The 24,094-nt window shown below is 39.9% G+C and overlaps 1 protein-coding gene across 3 annotated transcripts in view; it reads left to right on the top strand.

Annotated features, from left to right (window-relative positions):
* Positions 1–21,844, top strand: part of PPP2R5E (protein phosphatase 2 regulatory subunit B'epsilon) — a 151,129-nt gene extending 129,285 nt beyond the window's left edge. For 2 of the 3 annotated variants that reach the window (XM_058739269.1, XM_058739268.1), the window contains exons 6-14: positions 111–241; positions 361–420; positions 1,386–1,494; positions 2,924–2,977; positions 3,080–3,130; positions 4,923–5,042; positions 9,745–9,872; positions 11,915–12,016; positions 16,998–21,844. In XM_058739269.1, coding sequence (XP_058595252.1) covers positions 111–241; positions 361–420; positions 1,386–1,494; positions 2,924–2,977; positions 3,080–3,130; positions 4,923–5,042; positions 9,745–9,872; positions 11,915–12,016; positions 16,998–17,097 — 855 coding nt within the window. In that variant the 3' untranslated portion in view covers positions 17,098–21,844. The remainder of the gene's footprint in view (positions 1–110; positions 242–360; positions 421–1,385; positions 1,495–2,923; positions 2,978–3,079; positions 3,131–4,922; positions 5,043–9,744; positions 9,873–11,914; positions 12,017–16,997) is intronic. The other variant, XM_058739270.1, reaches the window with a different exon arrangement.
* The last annotated feature ends 2,250 nt before the right edge of the window (positions 21,845–24,094 follow it).

Below are 24,094 nucleotides of genomic sequence, written 5' to 3'. Positions count from 1 at the left end.
AACTTTTGAGGAAGGAAAGGAGGGAGGGATTTTAAATCATGAGTGGCAGAACTCCTAAATCCTTTCCTGAAACCACTTCTGACTTCTACTCTGTCTTTCATTTACAACAGCTTTTGGAGCTGTTTGACAGCGAAGACCCTCGGGAACGGGACTACTTAAAAACAGTCTTACACAGAATTTATGGCAAATTTCTTGGTCTTAGAGCATTTATCCGAAAACAGATTAACAATATTTTTCTAAGGTAAGTGAAGGGTGGGGGGGAGGACGAGTAAAATTGGTGGTTTCATAGAAGTGTTAAGTAAACATCAAATATTTGAACATCATGTACTGACTTTATTCTTTCTTTCCTTTTTAAAAAAGGTTTGTTTATGAAACAGAACACTTCAATGGTGTAGCCGAACTGCTGGAAATATTAGGAAGGTAAGCACATTTTTAGCTAATTGCTAATCTCAGGTGAATAACATTTTGCAAATTAGATTCAAGTGGCACAGGGCAACTCTGACCTAGATCTCTTGCTGTATGTACATCGGGTACTCTAATTTGTGCCTTAGCCTATTTCCCAGCTGACCCTACAAGACGTGATTTCTTGTTCCCCCTTGTTCCACAATTAGGCATTCCTAATTCTACCAGAATGACTGAAAGAGCTGACAGTTTGTTCATTGCTACAGAGACAGTACATCTGATTGCAGCCAGGCCAGTTACTCCAAAACACCTTATTCTAGTTAGTTTCTAGGCTACCTGTCCTTTGCCATATCTTTTGACCGCAAGTTCAGATAAATTGGAAGGATTGCCTTTTTCACAGGAGCCATGTACCCAGGTGTAGTTCTTGAACAGCTGCTGCCTGGACAAGTGGAATGAATTGGAAAGAGACAGCTGTTGTGTAGGTTTCTACACACAAGGGAGGTTAATGTGATTACTTAGTCTCTCCCCCTAATAGGAGGAGAAAAAGAAGGTGGAGTCCCATGGTTTTTTCTGTGATTTCCCCAGGCTGGGCTCTATACCTGTGGTATTCTTGGTCTGAGAAGAAATTCCAGGAATGATGTCTACAAACGGAAAGGGTCATAAGTGAGCAATTTTAGGGGGAAGGAAAAATAAAGAGTCTTTGATCGAAGAGCTTTCTGTTGCTCAGAATCATTTACTCGGTTTAAGAGCATGAGAGCCCATGCTAGGAGATCATCAGCAAATTTTCTTTAATTTCCTTCCTGCTTAAATGTGCTCTTTGAAGTAACTGGGAAGTCTTGGATGCCACTGGGGTGGGGTTTAGGTTGTTCTGGACCCAACAGAAACTGATTCCGATTTAACCTGGTCCTTCCATGAACAGGTGGTCTCGGTTTTGCTGGTTGTGATCACGCTGCTAATTCATGTTTCTTTTTTCTTTTTCCTAGTATTATCAATGGCTTTGCTTTACCTCTTAAGGCAGAACACAAACAGTTTCTGGTGAAAGTGTTGATCCCTTTACACACTGTCAGGAGCCTATCACTCTTCCATGCCCAGGTAGAATTTTATGCAAGTTCTTTTGGAAGCAAAATTAAAAGTTTATAAACTCAGTGTTTCTTTGATATTGATATTTCCTTACGTAAACAAACAAACAAACAAACAAACAAACAAAAAACTCGTTCAAGTATAAAATACTTCCCGAGGAAAATTAAAATGTGTGTTAATGTTTTCTATGCATAAGGGAATCATGGGAGTATTTTTCAAGAGGGAGGAACATCTATTCCGCCATCTCATTTTACAGAGAACTTTAATGACTAGTGCACAAAATTATATACTGAACATAGAATAAAATATGTGTGTTTTCCAGATTTAGATCTCTGGACTTGTAATCGTTTTTGAGTGTTCTGGAATATTTGATCTCATCCTCATTTGCATCAGCCTGTCACTTGCTCTCTGCCCCCTCTCTTGGTTAATTCACTATTTCCTTCTCACTTTCTCCAGGCAAATAAACACACTCCCAAGTAAACAAATCAATCAGTACTTTCACATCTTTTTATTTTTAGCCTCTATGACTTTAAAAAGCATCCTCTGTCTTGTCCCAAGTCTGGTTTCCATGCTAACACTGCCTTGCGTGGTACGTGTGTCCCTAGGGGACAGATAAATGATGTAGTGGCATTTTAATTTTAGTATTCCAAACCAATGGGAATGTTTTGAGTTTGCATAAAAATGTCACACATTTTTCTGAGCAGTGTTCCTCTTTAAATGTGAAATTCTGTGTTTCGAGGAAAAATTAGTCCATATGTTTCTAATTTAGAACACCATCAAAATGTTGTTTCGCAAGGGTGGATTTCTTGTCCAAAAATCTTTACGAGCCCTTTTACACATCTTGCCTCTGGTTTTTGAAATCACATTTCATGATCGTGTAAAAGAATTCTTACCTAGCTGGGCTACCATCAGATGTAAAACTTCACATTTCTCCCAGTTCTAACTGTGGCAGGTACAACCTTTTATCTCTTCATGAAACCGCTTCAGCCTGCATGGGCCACTTTAGGCGGTCAGCAAGAGGTTTAGTAAGTGCCTGCCTTTCGTGTAGGACTCTTCTGGAGCCACAGTAAAACCCCGTGCTGTTGATGTTGGCACAGAGAGAAAGGAAGCCCATGCGATGTAGCTTAGACTGTATGTAGATGAGATACTTTCAGAATATACTGAATGTGATATTTCTGCTTTTCATTAGCTGGATACTTCATGTCTCAGTATCCTTTTTTTTTTTTAAACAAAATTCCCCTGGGGCGTTATTAGTGTCAATCTTTGGCTTGAAAAAGTAGCTTTTTATTTCATTTTATATATATTATATTTTTAGAATGAATTGAACATGAAATTACTAAAGCCAGAGTCTAGAAACTTTGTAGGAAGTTTTGATGTATCTTTGAGCCCTTTTGAATATATAGCATTTCCAATTTTGTCTTTCATTTTTCTGTTTCTCCAGCTGGCATATTGCATAGTACAGTTTCTGGAGAAAGATCCTTCACTCACAGAACCAGTAAGTATTTTTTCCATAATTTCAAAAGATTTCAAAATGACTATTTTTCATAGAGTCTATGTAGACAATTAAGTACCATTGTTTTTCTCCTTTTCATTTTAGGTTATTAGGGGGTTAATGAAATTTTGGCCTAAAACATGTAGTCAAAAAGAGGTAAGTGCTTAATGTCAGCGTGTTAATAACTCACTAAATACTTCGTAGAGTGTCAGGCTCTGAGCCGATAAGTATGTGTAAAAATCCATGATCTCGTCTAATCTTCATTTTATCTCTGTCAGGCAGGTCTGTAAATATTCACATGTTACTAGTTTTAAAATGGAAGCATGGAGAGCTGAAGTAGCCTGCCTGAGTGGATGCTAAGTGGAAGGGAGTGGGTCAGAATCCGCCACCCTGATTCCTGAACCCTGAACTTTTGTCACGCTCTGCTCAGTCCCAGGGAAGCCCAAGGCAGGCTCCGGTCACGTGCCCCACTGTCTAGCTTTATCGAAGTCACCTTTCCAGTGGCCACCCTCATGGTGTGGAGGTTTTGGTGTTGCTGTAGATAGGTGCTAAAGCCACCAGCCCAAGTACTCCCCATTTTAAAATAGAGTATAGATGGGATCTTACTGTCTGCAATTGTAAACTATGTTACAGACCTCTAGTTCCAGCTCTTCAGAAGTGGCCCTGGAAATCCCTGACCTTCAGTCGTTTGTACTTTTGCTAAGACCTAACCAGCCATGTGCCCTGTGAGGAGGTTGTAGGGGAGGAAGTCTCTTAGCTTAGCTGTGAGCCTCGCTGGGTGCCAGACCTGCACTCACTCTTCTATAGAAACCATGTGGAAAATGGCCCAGCAGGAAAGGTCATCTGTTAGCTTGACATTTTGGGAGACTTGGGGGAGAACTCCTCTATGTGTCTTGACAAATGGCAAGAGTCAGCTGCCTACTTTGTATTACTTTTAACAGAAATACCCTCCTTTTCAAATCAGTTTCAATTCTCCAAAACCCTACTTTATACAATTTCAAGAAGTCATCTGACTTTTTAATACCTGTTAGACAAAATTAAACTCTACATTGCTGTCCAGATGCACCTCAAGATTTGAAAACATTGTCATATGTCGTATTTTAATTGCATAGTTAATTTTTTTTAAGGTAATTATTTTTCCGTGCCTAAATGGGTAACTCTTTTTTATTTCTCTGTAAGTTTTCCGTTGTATTTAAAACAGTCGACTATGCTATTGATTTGGCTCCATTTTGTGATCTAAAAGCTCAGTTTTTTGAGACACATAGTGCCGAGGCTGAGACTTGTTGTGCTTTATGGTGGGCAGTTGTGCACGCTTATGTGTGTGTTGTACGTAAGTGTGTGGAGGCGTGGAGATGGGCTCAGTGCGTGCTAATGGGATTAAAATGGTACCTGCATGGGGGTGAACCTGCTCATTTGTGTCTCTCCGTCTCTGTTAACTGGTGAATCCTACGGGAGCACCTAGCACGTAGCAGGGGCTGAAACACTTAGCAGATACCTGCATGCGCCACTGTGGACCTTTGTTCATCATGCAGGAGGACCGCTTTTCCCACTGTTTGAAAAATAAGAGTAGAGAGGCAGATGCTAGCTAGGTGAGAGCAAAAGAGGGGAGAGCCCCAGGGACATTGCTGTTTCCCAAGGGCCCTGCCGCCGCATGTAAGTGCCCCCTCCCCCTCCCCCCCCTTTCTGGGTTAGATGTAGCACGTAGAGGAATTTTTCCAAAGTAAATGGAATCATATTTTCAAAGCTATAGGGACTTTGCTTTTCATAAGTACCCTCTGGTGAATTCTTTATGAAGTGAACATCTAACGTAAGACAATGCCTAATTTTTTCCTGTTTGGTTTTATGTGTAAATTTTTCTTAAAACATTACAAACTCTCATGACTCCTCATCATTCATTTGGATTTTTTAACAAAGTACCTGAGGTTTTGCGTTTTGTATGTACTTACAGGTCATGTTCCTTGGGGAGCTGGAAGAAATATTGGATGTGATCGAACCCTCCCAGTTTGTTAAAATCCAAGAACCTTTGTTTAAACAAATTGCCAAATGTGTATCTAGCCCCCATTTTCAGGTTAGTAATAGAGGATGAGCCAGAGTGGCCTGTGCAACATATGTTATTTGGTAAAATTTTATTTGTATTGAAAGAAATGTAGTGGACACTAGCTACCTGTTGTTTTTTATTTGCTATTTTCTCCTATGATAATAATTTTAATAATGACCTCCTCTATGTTGAACACCTGTAATAGGACAGCCACCGTGATGATGCTTTCTGTCTAGTGACTTCAGTGTTCATGATCACTCTGCAAGGAGGGCATTACGAGTTTTACAGATGTGAACACTGAAGTTCGAAGTGGTAAAGTAATTTGTCTCCAGTAAAATGGCTGAGTAAGGGGTGGACTGGTAGGGTTCCTGCAGAGTGTAAGAGAGAATGCGAAATAAAGCTTAAGAGACAGAACACACACATTCTGTACTGTGCTAGATGCTTTACATGCATTCTTTGTAAACTTCAAATTATCCTACGGGGCTCTCCCCACCCCCTCACCCTCCCTGCCTGCTGTGTTCTAGAAGAAAAAATTGAAATTCAGAGAATGATTTGCTCAGGGCCCCGAGTTCATAAGCAGGTGAGTCCCTTCAGTGTAGCTTCTTGTGAACGTTGGTGACCTTCCCGTGGCACCACTCTGCCTCCTTGTGGCCACTCTGGGGGAATCACAGGGAAGCGAACCCAGCCACCTTTTCCTCAACTGGGCCCATTGCCACAGTGCTGCAGAACCCACACAAGAGGGAAGGGGTGACCTGGAGCGAAAACATGTTAGGTTTTATGCCCTTTCACTGTTTCACCAAGGTCCAAATCACAGACCTTGAAGATTGACTGTTTAGGTGCTGCCTGTTGACCGGAACAGATTGTTCAGATTGTAGCTGGTAGCACAGAATCACACACTGTTAACATGGTAGACTCGACGGTGAACTTTTCCCCTGAGCTGTCGGTATCCTGAGTAGATAGGAGACAATTGGCTGTAGTTGTCGTTTTAATTTTTGACCCAAAGACATGTTAGCATGTTAAGGCAATGATCTTGTGACAGTCTAGCAATTATACCACAAAGCCAACCCAGAGAAAAAAAAGTGGAAGCCATTTATAAGAACCGTTACGTTGCATTCAGATGATACAACACATGTCCAGATAAACAAACCAAAACACAATTGCAGGATACTGTGTCGGTGTTTGCATATTACGCATGGCCTGAGTGCTCAGGCTTCTGGATTGTCTAGCTTACTTTTCAGTTTTCATCAGGACGTTCGACATTGTGGAAAGCAAGGACCAGAACTGACTGACACACACACTCATTCCCTCCCTCTCTCTCTCTCTCTCTCTCTCTCTCCCTCCCTCCCTCTCCCCTTCTCCCCTTTTTCTTTTCTTTTTTCTACCCCCCCCCCCCCCGCAAATGTCTTTTAAGATCACCAGGGAGTCTTAAATGATGCTCAGAAGCTTTAGAAAGGAGACAGTGTCTAGTCAGCTACTGCTATGCCCATTCAGGCTTCTATAACAAAGTCCCACAGACTGGGTGGCTAATGAACAGGAGAAATTTATTTCTATGTTTCTGGAGGCCGGAAGTGTGAGATCAGGGTACCGGCGCAGTTGAGTGAGGCCTCTCTTCGGAGTTGCAGATTTCTTGTATCCTTACTTATCAGTGCTATTGTATAAGCACTAACCCCATTCATGAGGGCTCCATTCTTACAACATTAAGTACCTTTCAAAGGCCCCCTGCACTCATACCATCGTCTTTGGGGGTTAGGATCTTGACATATGAGTTTTGTGGGGACACAGGCATTCAGATCACAGGAGGCTTCTGTAACAAAACACCACAGACCATGTGGCTTAAACCACAGAAATGCATTTCTCACAGTTGTGGAGGCTGGAAGTCTGAGATCAGAGTGTCGGCCTGGCCTGCTTCTGGTGAGGGCTCCCTTTCTGGCCTGCAGATGGCTGGCTGCCTTCTTGCTGTGTCCTCACATGGCCTTTCTTTGGTGTGTGTGTGAGGAGAGAGAAGATCTCTCTCTTCCTCCTCTTAAGACCACCAAGCCTATTGGATTAGGACCCCGCCCTTATGACTTCTTTTAACCTTAAGTACCTCCTAAAAGTCCTGTCTCCAAATACACCCACACTGAGGGTTAGAGCTTCAACATATGAATTTGGCCGGGGAGGGGGGGGGGTTGGTGGGGGGAGGGGGGTGGTGGGGGGAGGCAGTGTAGTCCATAACAGAAAGAAAAAATAATTCAAAATTATTTGACAGAAGTAAGACTTAGAACTAAAGAAAGAAGGACAGTAAAGAGGTTCTTCTTTTTCTTTCTTTTCTTTTTTTTTTTATTTTTAAAATGTTTATTTATTTTGAGATAGAGTGCGTACTTGCACACGAGCTGGGGAGGGGCAGAGAGAGGGAGAGAGACACAATTCCAGGTGGGCTCCGTGTTGTCAGTGCAGAGTCCGACTCAGGGCTCGATCTCACAAACTATGAGATCATGGCCTGAGCTGAAACCAAGAGCCGGACGTTTAACCAACTGAGACACCCAGGTGCCCCAAAGAGGTTCTTATTTATTCATTTCCTAAGTGTTCCTTGGTGTATCCAGCAAACATTTTTCAAGCGCCACTGTGTGTAGTCACATGCCTTTCACTACTTGCCCACCGTGTGGCATGGAGGTCAGACGGCTCCCACTAGAGACCACTCCATGTGCAAGGAGGACCGTGGGTCCCAGGAAACTAGTGGTTCTGTCCTAGTGTTAGACATGCTAATTTTTGCTTTGCATAAGCATTGCCTTTCCTCTTTAAGGGGCTTTGCTGGATACTGACTTTCTGTAAGTGATTTTGCATAGCAACACATACATCCATTAAAATACTTGTTAGCATTAAGTAGCAGGTAAACATTAGACTTGTAATTGGATGTAGGAAAATCCTAGGTTTCTCCTTCTGTACCAGCATACTCTGGTGGGCTCTTTAAAAGTTCTTCCCTTTGGTTGTAAGTTTCAGAGCAGCCTCAACCCCGTTCCTCCTCTTGTCCTTGGCTCTGCCTGCCTCAGCCACGCCTTATGCTTCATGGTTTCTAGACCCATCGTCCATGTTAGCACTTCTGCTGTCCTTTCCTGTGATTCCCTCCGCCTGGAATGCCTTATCCTTCTTTGCTTCATCCTTCAGATCCCCATTTAGATGCTTACCGCCTGTGTTACATTGCTGCTACTCCTCCTCTCCCTCAGGTCATCCAGATCGTTCATTCCACTCTTTCCTCGGGCTCTTTGTTTCTTCTTTATCGGTACAGCATCTATCACGGGTTACATAGGATAGGCCCGTAGATCCCCCTTCCCCTGCTGGCATATGAGCTCCAAGGGGATAACAGAGTAAAGAAGTTAAGAGCAGGGACTTTGGAACCTGCCACTTGCTAGCCATGTGGATTTGAGGCAATGGCTTATATACTCTGGGCTCTATTTTCCTCATTTGCAAAATGGAAATGATGGCACTTGTGCCATCGTGAGGTCATGAGGATTCAATAAGGTCGTGTGTGTGTGAAACACGTAGCACGGTGCCTGGCATGTACTAAATATTCAATAATGACTGTCTTCTTTGTACTCTCAGGGTCTAGTGCCTCATGAGGCCCGGGATTTTTTTTTGAAGCAAGTTGAATAATGTAAATGGAAAGGCTTAATTTCTCAGAGTCTATTGGTGGGTACATCTTGTACCATTTCATTAAATTATTAAATTTAAATTTAATGTAAATTTAATCCATTAAATTAGAATGTAATTTTTTAATCCCTCTGAATGAAAGAAGCCACTCTTTTTTTTCTTTTTCTCCAACTCTAAAAAGCACCCTTGTCAAGATTTTAGTCTTTTTGAGATTTGGGGTTTGGTTATTCTTATTTTAGGTTCCTTTTGAGATTGTTTAGGTTATTTTTTTTGCCTTCCTTTGAATTCATAGAGTCCATTGGCTAGCATGGTGGTCAGAGAAAAGGGACCTGACATAGCAAGCAGGCGTCTGCACAGCCAGTGTCCCTAAGTCCAGGAACTGAGTGACTTTCTCCTGGCTGATGTAGTTCAAAGGAAGGGACCAGAAATAAACTGTGGAAAGAGTGTGGTCACGAGCCTGGAGTCCCAGTGCTCACCATTTACTGGCAATGTGAGCTTGCCAGGTTGTTAGCCTCTCTGAGACTCAGTGTCTCCATCTCTGCAAGAAGCACATGACCTTACTCCTCGGACGGTGGCAAGGATGGGACGCCCTGTGTGCAGTGTTGGCACAGTGGCTGGGCCAGGGGACGAGCTAAGCAAATGTGACTGGCCTGCGGGGACGGGCAGCTGGGTGTTTCTCAGCAGCTGGTGGCTGAATGTCAGCCACGTGCCGGGCCCTGGGGTTGGTCTGAAGTGTGTAGGATGAAAGAAGGGAGCCAGAAGAGAGTTGAAGACTTGGGGAAGGCAGTGTGCATTAGAGAGGAAAGGTGTTTGGAGTGTTGGGAGGGAAGATGTGAGCTCAGATGAAATGGGCAGTATTGAAGGAGAATACAGAGAAATAATAGGTAGGGAAACTTTTTTCCTTCCCCTAATTGAAGAACCTTTTGGGAACTCTCTAAAAGATTTGAAATCCACAACAATGTAAAGAGTGATTAATACTTAATTTCACATTTGATTGAATGATATAAAAATAGTCTTAAAATATTTTTGTTTGGAGAGATTTTAATTTTGTTTTATCTGTTTTTTTTGCTCTCTTAATATTTTCTTTTTCTTTTCCTTTTTAAAGGTGGCAGAAAGGGCACTGTATTATTGGAATAATGAATACATCATGAGTTTGATAGAAGAAAACTCGAATGTCATCCTTCCCATCATGTTTTCCAGTCTTTATAGGATTTCAAAAGAACATTGGAATCCGTAGGTTTTCAGTTTCTCCCCTCTTCTTCCTATTCTCCCTCCTCGCCCTTCCCTCTCTCCCTCCCTCTTTCTCTTTTGCTTAATAAAGTCTTGCCATGTGCCAGATGCTGTGCCTGTTGGTGAAGAGAGATATGTGAAAACTCCTGTCTTTTAGAAATTCACTAACTGGTTGGGGAGACCCACAAGTAAACATATTTTATAAAACAGTGTTTTTTAAGTGCAGTTACATTAAAATCTCTGCTTCCATGAGGGGCTCCTGACTTGTCTGTGAATGTAGCAGAGCTTTTTGGGGGTGGTCTGAAGTGAGAGGAGAGGGTTGCTGACATTGACGAGGGGGTAATGCTCAAAAGGATTCTTAAAGCAATGTGGCAGGTGGATGGGACGGGGAAGCCCTTTCATAGTGAGTCTCATCATCACATTAAAAGGCACAAACACATAAAAAGCACCTGTCAGGTTCTGAAACCTGTAAGTTTGGGAGGGCTAAATTACCAGGTCTTTTGGGGAGGTGGCTAGAAGATGGGGTGAAAAGGGAGAGTTCACCTCCCCCCCCCCCTCCCCACATGAACCTTCACCAGTGGATGATAAGGAAATACTAAGGAGTCCTAAGGAGGAAAGTGCTTTGAATTGATTTGCATTTTAGCACGATCCATTTCTTAAAAACCCAAGTCTGTCATTACAAATGTTCTCTAGGAAGACAAGTTTAAAATCACTGAAGGAGATGTTTAACATCTAGTCCTATGAAGGTTAAAGCATTCTGTATTTGAATGGCTTTACATGTGTCTCTGGAATAGAAAGAAAATTTAGTGTGGTATTAGATATTAGTAAGATGTAATTAAGTATATTCCTAGTATGCGTTTAGAAGTTTTGCATACAACTGAAAATATTACATTTCTTATTTTTCAAATTTGCCAAATTTTGTTATTAAAACTCATAAAAATGAACTGGTAAATAAGTCTCATTATGCAGGTAGTCTCTTGGGGACGTAGAGAGTGGTTTTGGCAAGTGTCTGTAGCTGCTCAGTGTACTGTATTTGGCTCTTCTCCATCACTATCCATTGTATGTGAGAAGGTCATTTCCCTCAACAGAAGGGAGCTTAAGTTTTCCTTTTAATAGGCACAGGGCAGAATGACATAGCAGGTACATTTATGCTTTGGAACATCAAACCCACGGTTTTTTTGACCTATGGCCTGACTTTTACCAGTGCCTTCTTCAGTGGTGTTGGTAGCAGATTTGTTGCAAAACAGAAGTAATGGGCATTTTTGCAAAGGGCAGTGCTGTTTAGACTCTAGTCTGAAGATATCGAGCCCATCATGGGCATAGTCCTGAAGACGTCAAGAGCTTATTCTTCCACTTGATGAATCTATGTGCCGCCATTTTGGCCATTTAGCTATGTTCCACAGCTAACGGCAGCCATCACCAGCTTGCCGGTCACCTCAGCGACACATGTGTTGGGTTGGCGAGGGAACTTAGCAGGAGTGAATGGACTGAACCAGATCACAAATAGAAACTCAACTCATTAAACTGCCCAACTTACAGGGGTTCGGTATCCTGTCTTTGAATATGAATAACATACATATTTGTTTCCATGAGAACGGCTTTTGATTTTGATGAATTATGTATATTATCACTTTAAAAATAAAATTCTGTGCAAATTCTGGTCTCTAAGGTTAGTCCTACCACAGGTGTTCCTTTTTAGGGTGAAGTTGCTTTATTTTTATTCTTGCCTTTGTATTAAATGAAGTTAACAAGTGCCCACAGACAAGTCTATTCTGGGTACCAATAATTAGAAGGGCAGAATTAGATTTTTCTTTCTCTAATCCTGCCAACCCCTCCGAAAGATATCTTGCCCGGAACAGTGAAGAATGGAACTCTCTTGGTGTGGAAATGAACTGTAGGTCGTTTCTAGTTGTGGCAACTGAAAAGGGATGGAGATTTTGCAGTACAAGGAGCTCATTCAGACACAGGTTCCGCTCTCCCTCTTTCCATGCAGCTCCCATTATGTAAGACTAACCAACGTGTTCTCTTGTCTCTGTGCTTCCCAGGGCTATCGTGGCGCTAGTGTATAATGTGTTGAAGGCATTTATGGAGATGAACAGCACCATGTTTGATGAGCTGACAGCCACATACAAGTCAGATCGTCAGCGGTAACTTTTTAAAGCTTTTTTGTCAGCTGTGCACAAAACTGTTGAATTCTCTCCTTGCTCTTTGCCGCAGTTGCCCGATCGCACCCGAAATCCTAAGCAACACACTTTTATTTCTTTCTGTGTTCACTTTTGCATGCTCATTTGCTGTGTCTTTATTGGTGTGCCACTAGGGAGCAAAGGGTCAGTTTGAGAAAGGCTGCTTTCCTCCTTCCCTTCAGTCCTGTGTCTCTTCTACCTCAGAGTTAAGGGCCTGGCATGTAACTGGTATTTCAGGCCCATTTAAGGAATCCATCAGGTAGTTTGCCATCCGGGTTCACTCCCATTATTTGAGCTAGAATTGGGCAGATCTTGTATACTTCGCTCCAGCAAGAGGGGTGAGGCACCATTTTTGTTTAGCTCTTTGGCCCAGAACTTACTTTCTGCTCTAGAACACAACAAATTCATTAGGATGTAAAGGACAGTGAAAAGAACATGGAGGTGAAGAGTCTGGTATTATACAAATTTTGAAATGTTTGCAACCAAAAGGGAGCAAAAACCAGTTGAATTCTTTACATAAATGCTTATGGCTTAGTAAAGCCTTTCTTGATTTCATTTAAATGTGATTTTTCAACTTCATTATTTCTTGTTCAACATGTCCGACTTTCTAAAAGAGTTTGTCTTGGTCCGTTTGGTTTGCTCTAACAAAATACCACATACGGGTGTTTTATGGGTAGCTTATAAACAATAGAAATGTATTTCTCTGAGTTCTGGAGGCAGGAAGCCAAGATTATGGTGCCAGCACGGTAGATAAGGGCCCTCATTTCTGATTCATAGCCAGCACCTTCTCACTGTGTCTTCACATGATAGAAGGGACAGAGAATCTGTGTGGGATCTTTTTTACAAGGTCACTAATACCTTTGATGAGGGCCCCACCTTCATGACCTAATCTTCTCCCCAGAGGCTAGCTACTGAACCCATCACCTTTGAAGGTGAGGATCTCAACCTAAGAATTTTGGGCAGGATGGGATGCAAATATTCAGACCTTGGCATCGATATACTTGGAGAACTTGAGGAAGGTCTAGAGAGCTTGTTAGTAGTTGGGCTTCTGGTTTCGCTTTGATCCAGAAACAAATGTCAGCTTTGTATAGTATGGACTTTGTATACTATGGACTTTAGAAGATCCCAGGGGTGTGTACGAGCATTCAGACCCAAGACCTTGCTGAACCTCCTGAACAGAGCTATGTGTGGTTCCCTTGCTTCTTTGCTTTGCCTGATTTTGCATGTGTTACTTACATTTTACTGATAAAAAGAGCAATGAGGGGAAGGTTTGGTGGCGGGGCAGAGGACTATCATAGTGATTTTTTACACTTGATCTTAGCCAAAAGGCCGAGAAGCGATCATAGTGATTTTTTAAAAAAAATTACCAGAATGTGGTTATATTGAAAAGCAAATTTAATTATGGAATATGGCAAGTGGTTTACCTGTAGGCAGAAGAGGCTGGGGTATTTTATACAATATTGGGATAAATATCACTTATGGGATATGTTGTGCCGTATTTGTAATTTAAGGAACTTTCAATTTAACTGTTTACAGTTGTAAATTATTACGTTTATAACCCTCCTTGGCTCAAACTCTTAAAGTCTTTATTTAAAAGTGTTATTTAAGTAGAGGAAATAAAGGGCACATTCTCATACTGTGGCGTACCATTAAAGAGTGTGTTTTACATAATGTCCTTTTCTTTTATAGCAACTGAAAACCCGTAGTTATTATCCTCTTTCAATAAGGATGAAAGAAAAATCTGTAGAATCCCATTAAGAGAAATAAAGACCTTATTTCTAAAATATTCAAATTGAATTAAATTAATTCATATGTATTGAATTTTGGTAGCTTATCATTTAAACTAAATAGACCAAATCCTTGAAAAAGATACCTATTGACCAAGGGGCCCAGGAATAGACTTGGTGAAGTTGATTCTGAAGATCTGGTGTATTAGAGTGACTTACCATGAGCGGACTTTAAAAAAAAAAAAAATTTCTTTTAACCTTTATTTGTTTTTGAGAGAGAAAGACAGAGCACGAGTGGGGAAGGGGCAGAGAGAGAGAGGGAGGCACAGAATCTGAAACCGGCTCCAGGCTCTGAGCTGTCAGCAGAGAGCCCGATGCGAGGCTCGAACTCGGTAACGGCAAGATCATGACCTGAGTCGGAGTCGGTCGCTTAACCAGGCGCCCCGGACTTTTTTTTTAATGAAAGAAGGACTTTTTTAAAGTAAGGGTAATGTTTTGTTAAACGATCAATAGAAGATTGTACTGAATAGATGGAAACATTGGCTGCTCCCTGGATGTGAGACTAGAGAAAGGGAAGAAAGAGATTTATTTGGTACTATTAGAGAAGAGCTAAATGGAAGAGTTTACTTCTGGATGGCACCAAGTTTAAGTGTTTCAGTTTAGATAAATTTTTTAAGTATTACAAATCTGGAAATGGCGAGTGGAAGAAATAACTAGCATTGTTATATGCATATGCTAACATTAGTGTGATGTGAAATTGAAATTGGAAGAGAATTTGACAGTAATCCTAGCATGACAGTATGGTTAAGCTTTAAAATTCCCACCTACAGAGAGAGAAAAAAGTAGGAAAGAATGGAATGACAGTAAACTACATCAGAAATATTTAGAATATTTGAAGGTAAAGTTGTCAGTATAAAAGATGTATAATAAGTCAGCATAAAACTCATCTGGAAGAAAGCTCCACAGGACAAATTGTATTGAATGCCATAAAACTTTTATTTTTTTTAATGTTTATTTATTTATTTTTGAGAGACCAAGAGAAAGTGTGAGCAGGGGAGGGGCAGAGAGAGAGGGAGACACAGAATCCAAAGTAGGCTCCGGCTCTGAGCTGTCAGCACAGAGCCTGACCCGGGGCTCAAACCCATGAACCGTGAGATTGTGACCTAAGCCAAAGTTGGATGCTTAACCGACTGAGCCACCCAGGCGCCCCAGCCATAAAACTCTTGATCACAGATGTGAATGAAATGCTTCAGGAACGAGATGATGGGTGTTTTAATGATGTCAGCACTTAATTTAAAGTTCAAATTAGGACAGTGTGAACCTAACATATGTTTAACCTGTGTTTTAGTCAGAGAAAGTTCCTGGGACCCCTGGGTGGCCCATGGTTTTGTGGGTTCCAGCCCTGCGCCAGGCTCTGTGCACTGAACCTGAGGAGCCTAATAGGAATTCTTTCTCTCTCTCTCTCTCTGTCTCTCTGCCCCTCTTCTGCTCACAAACACTCTCTCAAAATAAATAAATTAATTAAAAAATTTAAAAGTTCCTAAACCCTTGCTTAACACCTTTTTCCCCCCTCCAAATGAAAAGGCCATCAGTGTTCTATGGTAACATTTATTTAGACCTAATATTATTCCTAAGCCTTACTGAAAAACCAAAAATGATTAATTTACCAAACAGCTTACTTACAGTTAAGAATTTGGAATTCATGATTGGAGGATCATCTAATTTAGTCTCTATTGCCCTGCAGATATAATTCTTAGAGTCAAAATTACTGGATAGCGACCTGTTGGAAAAATTGTTATGCCCATTGGAATTCATATTGTGCAGATTGTATTTGAAACAACTGACACTAGTCATAGTATAAAGGCCTAAATTATCAAAATATTAATTATGAAATGATAATATTAATTATTATACTACAGAATCAAATATTTCCTCAAGACTAGTGGAATGAGAATATGAAATTAAGTACTTCTAGAGATTGGGGTTAATTTGTATGGCCGTAGATATCAAATACTTTTTTAAAACTTGGGGATGACATTAAAAAATATGAGGCATTGGAATTATATACAGCTTTCACTTAACCTGTGTGGATTTCCCTGAGTGCATACTGTACTGTAACTGAGGTTAAGGCCTGGCTAGCTAAGGTGGCACAGGGACCATATCCCCATGGCTGAGATGGCAGGGCCCCCATTTTCAGGAAGGATCAGATTCACAACTCTTACCTGAGTCTGCTGTTTACTGGTTCATCACAGTATGAGAAAGCTAGGGATAGCAGTGGATTATTTTTAATAAATGGGAATGTACTTAATTTACGGTATAGTCCTATATTCCTTGATTTTGTGTTTTCTATCTGGTTGATGTTAAAATTAACATCCTTTCTTTTATCAAAATACGGTGATATAAAAGGTCCTTGGCAAAAAAAATTTGTTGACCCTATTTTGGACATCCAGTTTTTTAGCAAAATTTATCAAATTTACCAGTCAAATTGGTATTGAGCCAAATTTGAAGGCTTGGAACATTAAACATTTGATTCATGATACTGTCAACGAAGTTCCTTCTAGATCGTTACAACTCAAGTCACAAAAGAAAGAACATTTTATTTGGTTGTATATATAGGTATAGAATAAGTTAATAACATGGATTTTGTGGTTGATTAATACTTGCAAGAACAAGATTCTGCTAAAGGATTTACTACACATGGTGTAGGGAAAATAGATAATAATAAAGGGAAAGTATATTTTCTTGACCTACTACTTTCTCTGCATCAGTATCATCCCTAGCATCCCTTTTGAGAAACTCTTTGGAGGCAAAGAGAAAATTAGATTTTAACTAGATCCCCAATAAAAATCGCTTAATGCGTCTTTGGATCTTTAAGATAATGGATACATAGAAGTGACCTCTATTTTTGTTTCTTGGTCATTTTGAAGTTAACTTTCATTGTTAGGCTAAGTAAAAACGAATATTAATTTGAAATCTTAAAATAGTCTTGTCATCTCTTGCTCAGTACATTAATACAACGTTTCTGTGTATGTAAGTATGAAGAAAAAAAAAAAAAAAGAAAAAGAAAAACCGAAATGAAGAAATACCCACAAGCTTAATACCAAACTTTTCAAAGACTACTTCTAAAATATACATGGGGGAAGAGTAGGGGCAGTTACGGTTAGGTAATCTTTTCAGACTTTCCTAGTTGTTTACCTTGTATTCTGTTTTCTCCCCAGTGAGAAAAAGAAAGAAAAGGAACGTGAAGAATTGTGGAAAAAACTGGAGGATCTGGAATTAAAGAGAGGTCTTAGACGTGATGGCATAATTCCAACTTAACAGAAATAACGACAGCAGCATCACTAACCTGTGGAGTCACACATTTATGTAGTAGAAGATGGGAGGAACAGTTTTCTGTATTGTGCACCTTTGCAGTAGATTTCACATTTGTTTCATTATTACAACAGCACTGTATATACCTGTCTCTAAGTAAAGGAAAAAAAAAAAAAGGACTTCAGTCCAAAGTTTGGACAGTAGATGGACTTCTCAGAACTTTGCAAACATAATCATTGTTCTAACCCTCTTTAAAAAAAAAAAAAACACACAAAAAAACAAAAAACAGTCTTCAGAGATCTGTTGATGAAATTGCTATGTTAAAATTCTATTATCAGGAGTTCCTTATTTATCCTTAGCAGAGAGTATGAAACAATTTTCAAATGTGAACAATCTTAAATTTAGCTTGTCTTTCTGCTAAGCTGTTAAATGTATTTATAGTAATGGAAGAAAAAAAAAACTGTCATTTCCTTATCAGTTTGTATAACATCCTCCTCTGGATAACTTGACTGTAATTTAACATCTTTTCCTTTTGCACATCTTCATGAGTTGAATGTCCATGTGGAAGGGGGCCATGAATTGTGAAGGTCCCTGGTAAAAGTTTTGTTTACTGGAGTGAACATCTTTCCAGTAACCAGGTAGTCCTGGTACTCCTTTAGTTTTAAAATTAGGAGTAAAAGAGAAGAGGTGATAAACATAGTAGGGAAGGGAATTTTGGGTTCATGCATCCAGTTTATGGTGGATCCAAATCAATGTCTTGAATCCTTTGAAAACAGGTACTGGGACATCATAGGCTTCAGTACCTGACCAGTATTAGTTGCATCCATCATTGAACATACATACCAGAGATGTTTGAGAAATGTCAGAAAACATCCTTGTGGACCATTTTGTAATAAGAAAGACAAACACTAAACAGTACAACCATGAGATCGATCACCAGGATTGTGAATCTAATTGGGAAGAGAGTTGAGCAAACAGCTTGGACTGTTTGGAGTTGTTGCCTTACTTTTTAATATGTATTTATAAAGTATTCCAGCAAAAGAGGATGTAGCCTCTGGGAAAAAACAAACATATTACAGTGTTTTTTGTAGATTCTCGTTCTATATCTCATCATAGCGCCAGCCCTGTTTTTAGCCAGAAAGGATTCAGGATAAACATTATTATGCATTCTGAATTGGATGCGTATTCCTAACTACTGTATTTGTTACCAAAAGTGGTTCTACAAATGCTACTGAAAAAAAAAATCTGGAAATCCCTAATGTCCTGAGTATTAATAATAAAGTTTAAAAATGCTTTTATATCAAAGGTGCATTGTGACCAAATTGTTTAAGAAAAAAACAAAAACAAAATTTAGGGCTGTATTATAGATCTATACCTTATTGGCTCTCTGCTTTGTATTTAAAAGAGGAATCTTATTACATCTTGGGGAGATTAGATGCTGATGAAATTTGTGTCCAGTATGTACTTAACCCGATGCGGTTGCATTATTATGTACTGAAAGATACGTGTTTTGGAATTTATTTTCAGGATGCTTTTGCTTGTTATGGACGTGGCAGCAGTGAGTTGATAATCCTAAACCTTCACCTCCAGCAGTATTCGTGGCATAGGGCTGATTCTGTGTTCATGTATTGAATTGTGATAGTAGGAAACATGAACATATGAAATGTTGTTGCTCTTAATAGAAATATAGTATCAATATGGACTTGTATATTTTCTTCCTTCCACTTAAATATAAAGTAGAATATGCAGTTTTATCGTTTCCAAGAAAAAAAGGAAAATAAAAGCCGCTGACCTTTCTCCCCTATTAAGTGTTTCAGGATTATCAGGTCACAGTTTGTGCGTAAAATAGTCTGCTAATTATGGATGTTGTCATCTCAGTAACTTTGTAAAACAAAAACAAAACTTGGCTATGTTAATTCTGAAAAAGAAACAGCAGTAAAAGAGTCATATGCAACACCCAACACAACATGGTTTAATTGAATGAAGATTTTTTTTTTTTTTTTTTTTTTTTTAAAGAACATTAATGGGGATTCACTGTAAAGCTGGCAGAGGCTGCTGAAATGAAACAACTTACTTTAAAAGTGCTGGAGCAAAGGTGCAAGTTCAAACACTAAAGATAAAAAATAAATTTGTAACAAATCATCTCCTTTAGCTCTTTTGATTTGAGCCCCGTTAGTTTTGAGTCTGCATTACATTTGTTTTTGACAGTATAAACTTGTTTGCCATTAATTCATCTTTTTAGATAGAGGACGTTTAAAATCCCTGGTTCATGAACTCTCTGCCCATTACAACGAAATGCAGTCATTTGCGATGAGAAAAACGAGGATCCTGTCGTGCACCTCTCCCTGCCTCCGAGCAAAGGTGAGGACTGCACAGATACCCTTGATGTTAAATCTGGACGTTGACCATTCCAAACTGAGAAGAACAAAGCCGAATTTTAGACATATGTACAGAAGCAATTATAAATTTATGTCTAAAATGTATAGGGCAACTTCTGAGAAGAAACGCTGTCTTTCCTTTTTTAAACCGAAAGTGACAATGTGACATCTGTCATGTTGTGTCCGGTGGCGCAGAGTAACCGAGGTGACCTGACTGTTGCACTCTGTGACATAGTTAAGGCCGTACTTGCTGCATTCACAGCAGCCCCCTCTCTCTGTCCTTTCCCACATTTCTGCTGTTGTTGCAGCCTGACTTAATTGTGACAAATGCATCTTTGTGTTCTATTTTGTTGGCTTCATAATTTCCAGAACTATATATAAATATATTTTTTAAATAGCAAATATTGTAGTTAGTGAGTGACGATCACTCCAGCCTCATCCCTACCATATTGGTTTCAGGGATAGGATAAAGAGTGTCTTTGGAGGAAAAAACAAAAAACAAAAAACAAAAAACGAAATCAAACCAAACCCTGTGGTTTTAGAATGATGCCGAGGTCTTAGGCTGTGGGCCTAGAACAACCATGTGAGTGAACTGACCCATCTCATACTTTGAATCAAGCATGCATTCCTTTTCTCGTTGTGCAAGTGGTCCCCAGTTGTTTCCCTCCCGTGTTGCGTTTTTGTTCCTTTAAATTTTATTATATTTTGCTCTCCCTGACATCTGACTGTTTTTTATAAAAAATAAAATAAAATAAAAAATAAAAAAAGTAAGAAATAACTAATACCCTCGATGCCGCTGGATACTCACAAGCAGGGTTATGCTCCTTCATCTTGGGCTTGCTTGCCTAAATGGAAGGGTTTAATTTATTTTGTACCTCCTTCTATGCGTGGGACAGTCCAGGAAAGAGCCAGGAATTGCTTGTAATTGCACCTGCTATACAGAAATGTATAGCCCTAGGCTCAATCACACTATGGAAAGAAAAAAAAAAAAGTATATTTAGAGCTTTAAAAGCTTTTTTATTTTTTTGTGGGGATCGGGGGGTGGGAAAGGGAAGATGTATGGATGTTACTGGCATTTTTAAGTCTTCAGAGTTTTTCTGTGTTTTTTTTCCCCCCTTCTGTTTTGTCCTTTGCCTTTAATTAGGTGCACTGAGCTGGCCCAGGAAATGAAGAGATTCTCTCTTTTGATGCTATTACCAATGTTATCACAAAGTTGTGTCACCTTTAGCAAAAAGGTGGCACCAGACATGATCAGTGGTGTTTTATTTGCACATCAATATTTTTATTTTTATATTCTGGCTCAGCTGCTTCTCTGAGTGAAGTTAAGGAGTGACCCACAAAGGATTTTTGTAGTAGGCATATTGGCAATGTGTTTTATATTTCTCAGTATTTAATTTTGAAAATCTAAAAGGATTGTGCATCTTGAGAGAAAGTTGAGCAAATTTTGATCTAGTGGAATGTTAATTTGTGCTGCTTCCTGTGCACGATAGCAGCAGTAATCTCTCTCTTGGAAATAAACATCCCAGTTTATGATGTCTATGAATATAGGTTTCCTTTTCTTCCCTTCCTCCTTCCCACCCTTCCCCCCGCCCCGCCCTCCCTCCTTCCTGCCTTCCTTCCCTTCTACCGTCTCTGTTCCCTCCCTTCCTTCTCTTTCTTTACTTTTTTTTTTTTTGAAATCACTTATTGTAAATAAGTTGTAATCCAGACCTCATGTATCAATGGGGAACTTTCAAATATAAATATTACCAATACATTTTCTGGTTGTTGTCTGATTTTTGATTGAGGTCTCGTGAGAATGACATATCCATTGGTTTTCGTTTGAAAATTTCGCTTTAGCCTCATCAATCTTTTGGTATTGTAGTATTCTATTGTTTTAGCAGGAGAGGGCAGCAAAAGTTTATGTTCCCTGTTAGAAATGCCGTGGTTCGTATTGGTTTTCAATTTAATTGTGTGTGTGTGTGTGTGTGTGTGTGTGTGTGTGTGTGTGTGTGTTTAAAACAGCATCTGTTTGTCGGCAGAGGTAAAAATGAAACATTTTTGATATGAAAAGTTGCATATGAAAATTATAGACTGGTTTAACCAGACAGTGAAGACTTCTGATCCACATCAAAGTTCAAATGCCACAAAACAATCTTCCAGCTCTGGCTAAAATATGCTACTTCCTTTTCAAACACAACAAAATGCAAGCTGAGTCTGAAACACTTGGAATTTAAGATGCCTTTCTTTGAAAATGATTTACTTTCTTCAGTGTGGTAACAGAAACAAAAATGAAGGTGCTCCCAAAGAGAAATGTAACCTTCCCCTTTCACAGCCATTTGAGAGGCTCTGTACTGTGGGTGCATCCTAATAAAGCAGCGAAGAGTTTTCAGGTGCCTGGCGGTGTGTGTGTGTTTGTTTCTGTCCTCCGTGGCCATTTGAACCATACAAATAACAGATTTGATCCACTTAGTTATGAGGCAGTGGGGTTCGTATGTTCAGGCTTTCATCTTGAGATGATTAGGGGGATGTAATGTTGGGCAGTGGTCCAGCGTCTTTTGCTTTATGGGCAAACTACTCCAAAACTGAGTGGCATGGTCCAGCAGTTCATTGTTTCATTCACAAGTCTACAGTTTGGGTGAGCTTGGCAAGGGCATCTTGTCTCTGCTCCTCAAGTGTCGACTTGGGTTTATCAAGTGGGGCAGGAGAATTCACTTCCAACGTGGCTGGGACTCACGTGGCTGGCAAGTTGGTGCTGGTTGTTGGCTTCGGGGTCAGCCAGAGGCCTCAGTTCTTCAAGACATGGGCCTTCTTGGGCTTCCTTATAGGGTGGCAACTGGGTTCTAAAAACGATTATTCTAAGAGACAGGAAATGTAAATTGCCAATTCTTTGAGGCCTGTGCCCAAAGACTGTCATGGCATCACTTCTGACGTATTTTATTGGTCAAGGAGTCACGGGGTCTGCTCAGAATCAAGTGCAGGGGACATAGACCTCACTGTGATGTGACAAGAGGGGTGTCCTCTTTAATCAACCATGGGATACTTTGTGAAGCATTTGATTTCGATGTGATCTGCTCTCTTGGCTAATGAAATCAGATTTGGAACTATGTGGAGTTAGTTAATGTTTCATGTTCAGATTTGGGGACGGAAAAATCCTTGTAAATTCAGCAATTTTATATTTCAAAACATAACCATTTGTAACATCCGAAGATCACCCTGTTGGTAAGTTACAAGGAAAAGAAACTGGTAAAGAATTTTAGGGTTCAAAGAAATCTAAGTTGATTTCAATGAAATATCTAATTCTTTGTATAATATTGCCTCCTGCCTGTAAATAAATATTTATAATAATGGAGGCAAAGTAATATACAGTCCAATTCCTGTTTCCCAGATCTTTATATAATAGTGTGTCCTGTTAGGGATGCCTGGGTGGCTCAGTCGGTTAAGCATCTGACTTCGGCTCAGGTCATGATCTCATGGTTCATGGGTTCGAGCCCCGCGTCGGGCTCTGTGCTGACAGCTTGGAGCCTGGAGCCTGCTTCGGAATCTGTGACTCCCCCTCTCTTTCTGTCCCCTATACAGCTCATGCTCTGTCTCTGTCTCTCAAAAAATAGATAAATGTTGAAAAAAGAAAATAGTGTGTCCTGTTGTTTCTATTAGATCAAGTTCACATTAGATTTGTTTTTAACAGGGACTAAACTATGGGATAGCTAGGGGAGTTCAATTTTTTTTTCAATGATACATGTTCATGACATAATTCCTTAAAAAGGCAGATAAAAAAAAAAAAGTTGCATAGCTGCTCCTCAAACCTAAAAGTCTGCTACAAGATGGGCATTTGTGGATTGATTGGACCAGCGTTTTTTGATTGGCTCTGTTCATGGTCTCGCCCATGCCCTGATGTTCATATTTTCTGTTTCTTCATTTTCTAATTTAGTTCACCTGTTTTGAAACCATAGTCTGAACTGATCATATAGTTTGAGTCAAACTTTGCTGCCACTAGATGATCTAAGGCCTCAGAACCAGGATGGATGTTCAGCCACAGCCCCCTTCATCCTTGCCAAATCTCTCAGGTAAGAGGTCTCTGGCTGGAGCACCCCACATGACAGCTGTGGACTTGGAAATCAGAGACCTTGGAATCGTTTGGCTTCTACTTTCAGCTGTGTCACTTTGGAAAGTTTCTTGATCTAAGCCTCAGTTTCATTTGTAAAGTGCAGGCAAAATGGTACTTACTTTATAGTATTGTTGTATTTATTACATTAGATAATATGTATAAAGCAATTAGCACAAAGCTGGGCACATGGTAACCTGGGATTATTACCTGCAATAAATGCTTGTGTTATTTGCAATAGTGACTTAACTATGAATGAATAACTACAATAGCTATCATTTATCAAATGCTAGATGTCTTGTATTATGCGAAGAATTTTATATTTATCGTTCGGTTTTCACAACAATCCTGGCGTAGAAGTCCCCATTTTGTGGATAAGGATAAGATAGCTAAGGCTTAGAGAAGTAGCCTTTCTGAGGTCACACGACTACCAAGGATTGAAGGAAGATTCTGACTCCCAAATTGCTCTAAACAGTCATTGCTGTCCAACAGGATGACTGACTTATTCTGAGTACAAACACAACATTTTATGCCCCGTAAC

Source organism: Neofelis nebulosa, chromosome 7 (assembly GCF_028018385.1).
Source record: "Neofelis nebulosa isolate mNeoNeb1 chromosome 7, mNeoNeb1.pri, whole genome shotgun sequence".
In the NCBI taxonomy this organism is placed as follows: Eukaryota; Metazoa; Chordata; class Mammalia; order Carnivora; family Felidae; genus Neofelis; species Neofelis nebulosa.
The sequence above is the reverse complement of the archived record's forward strand: the minus strand, read 5'-3'. Positions and strand labels throughout refer to the sequence as shown.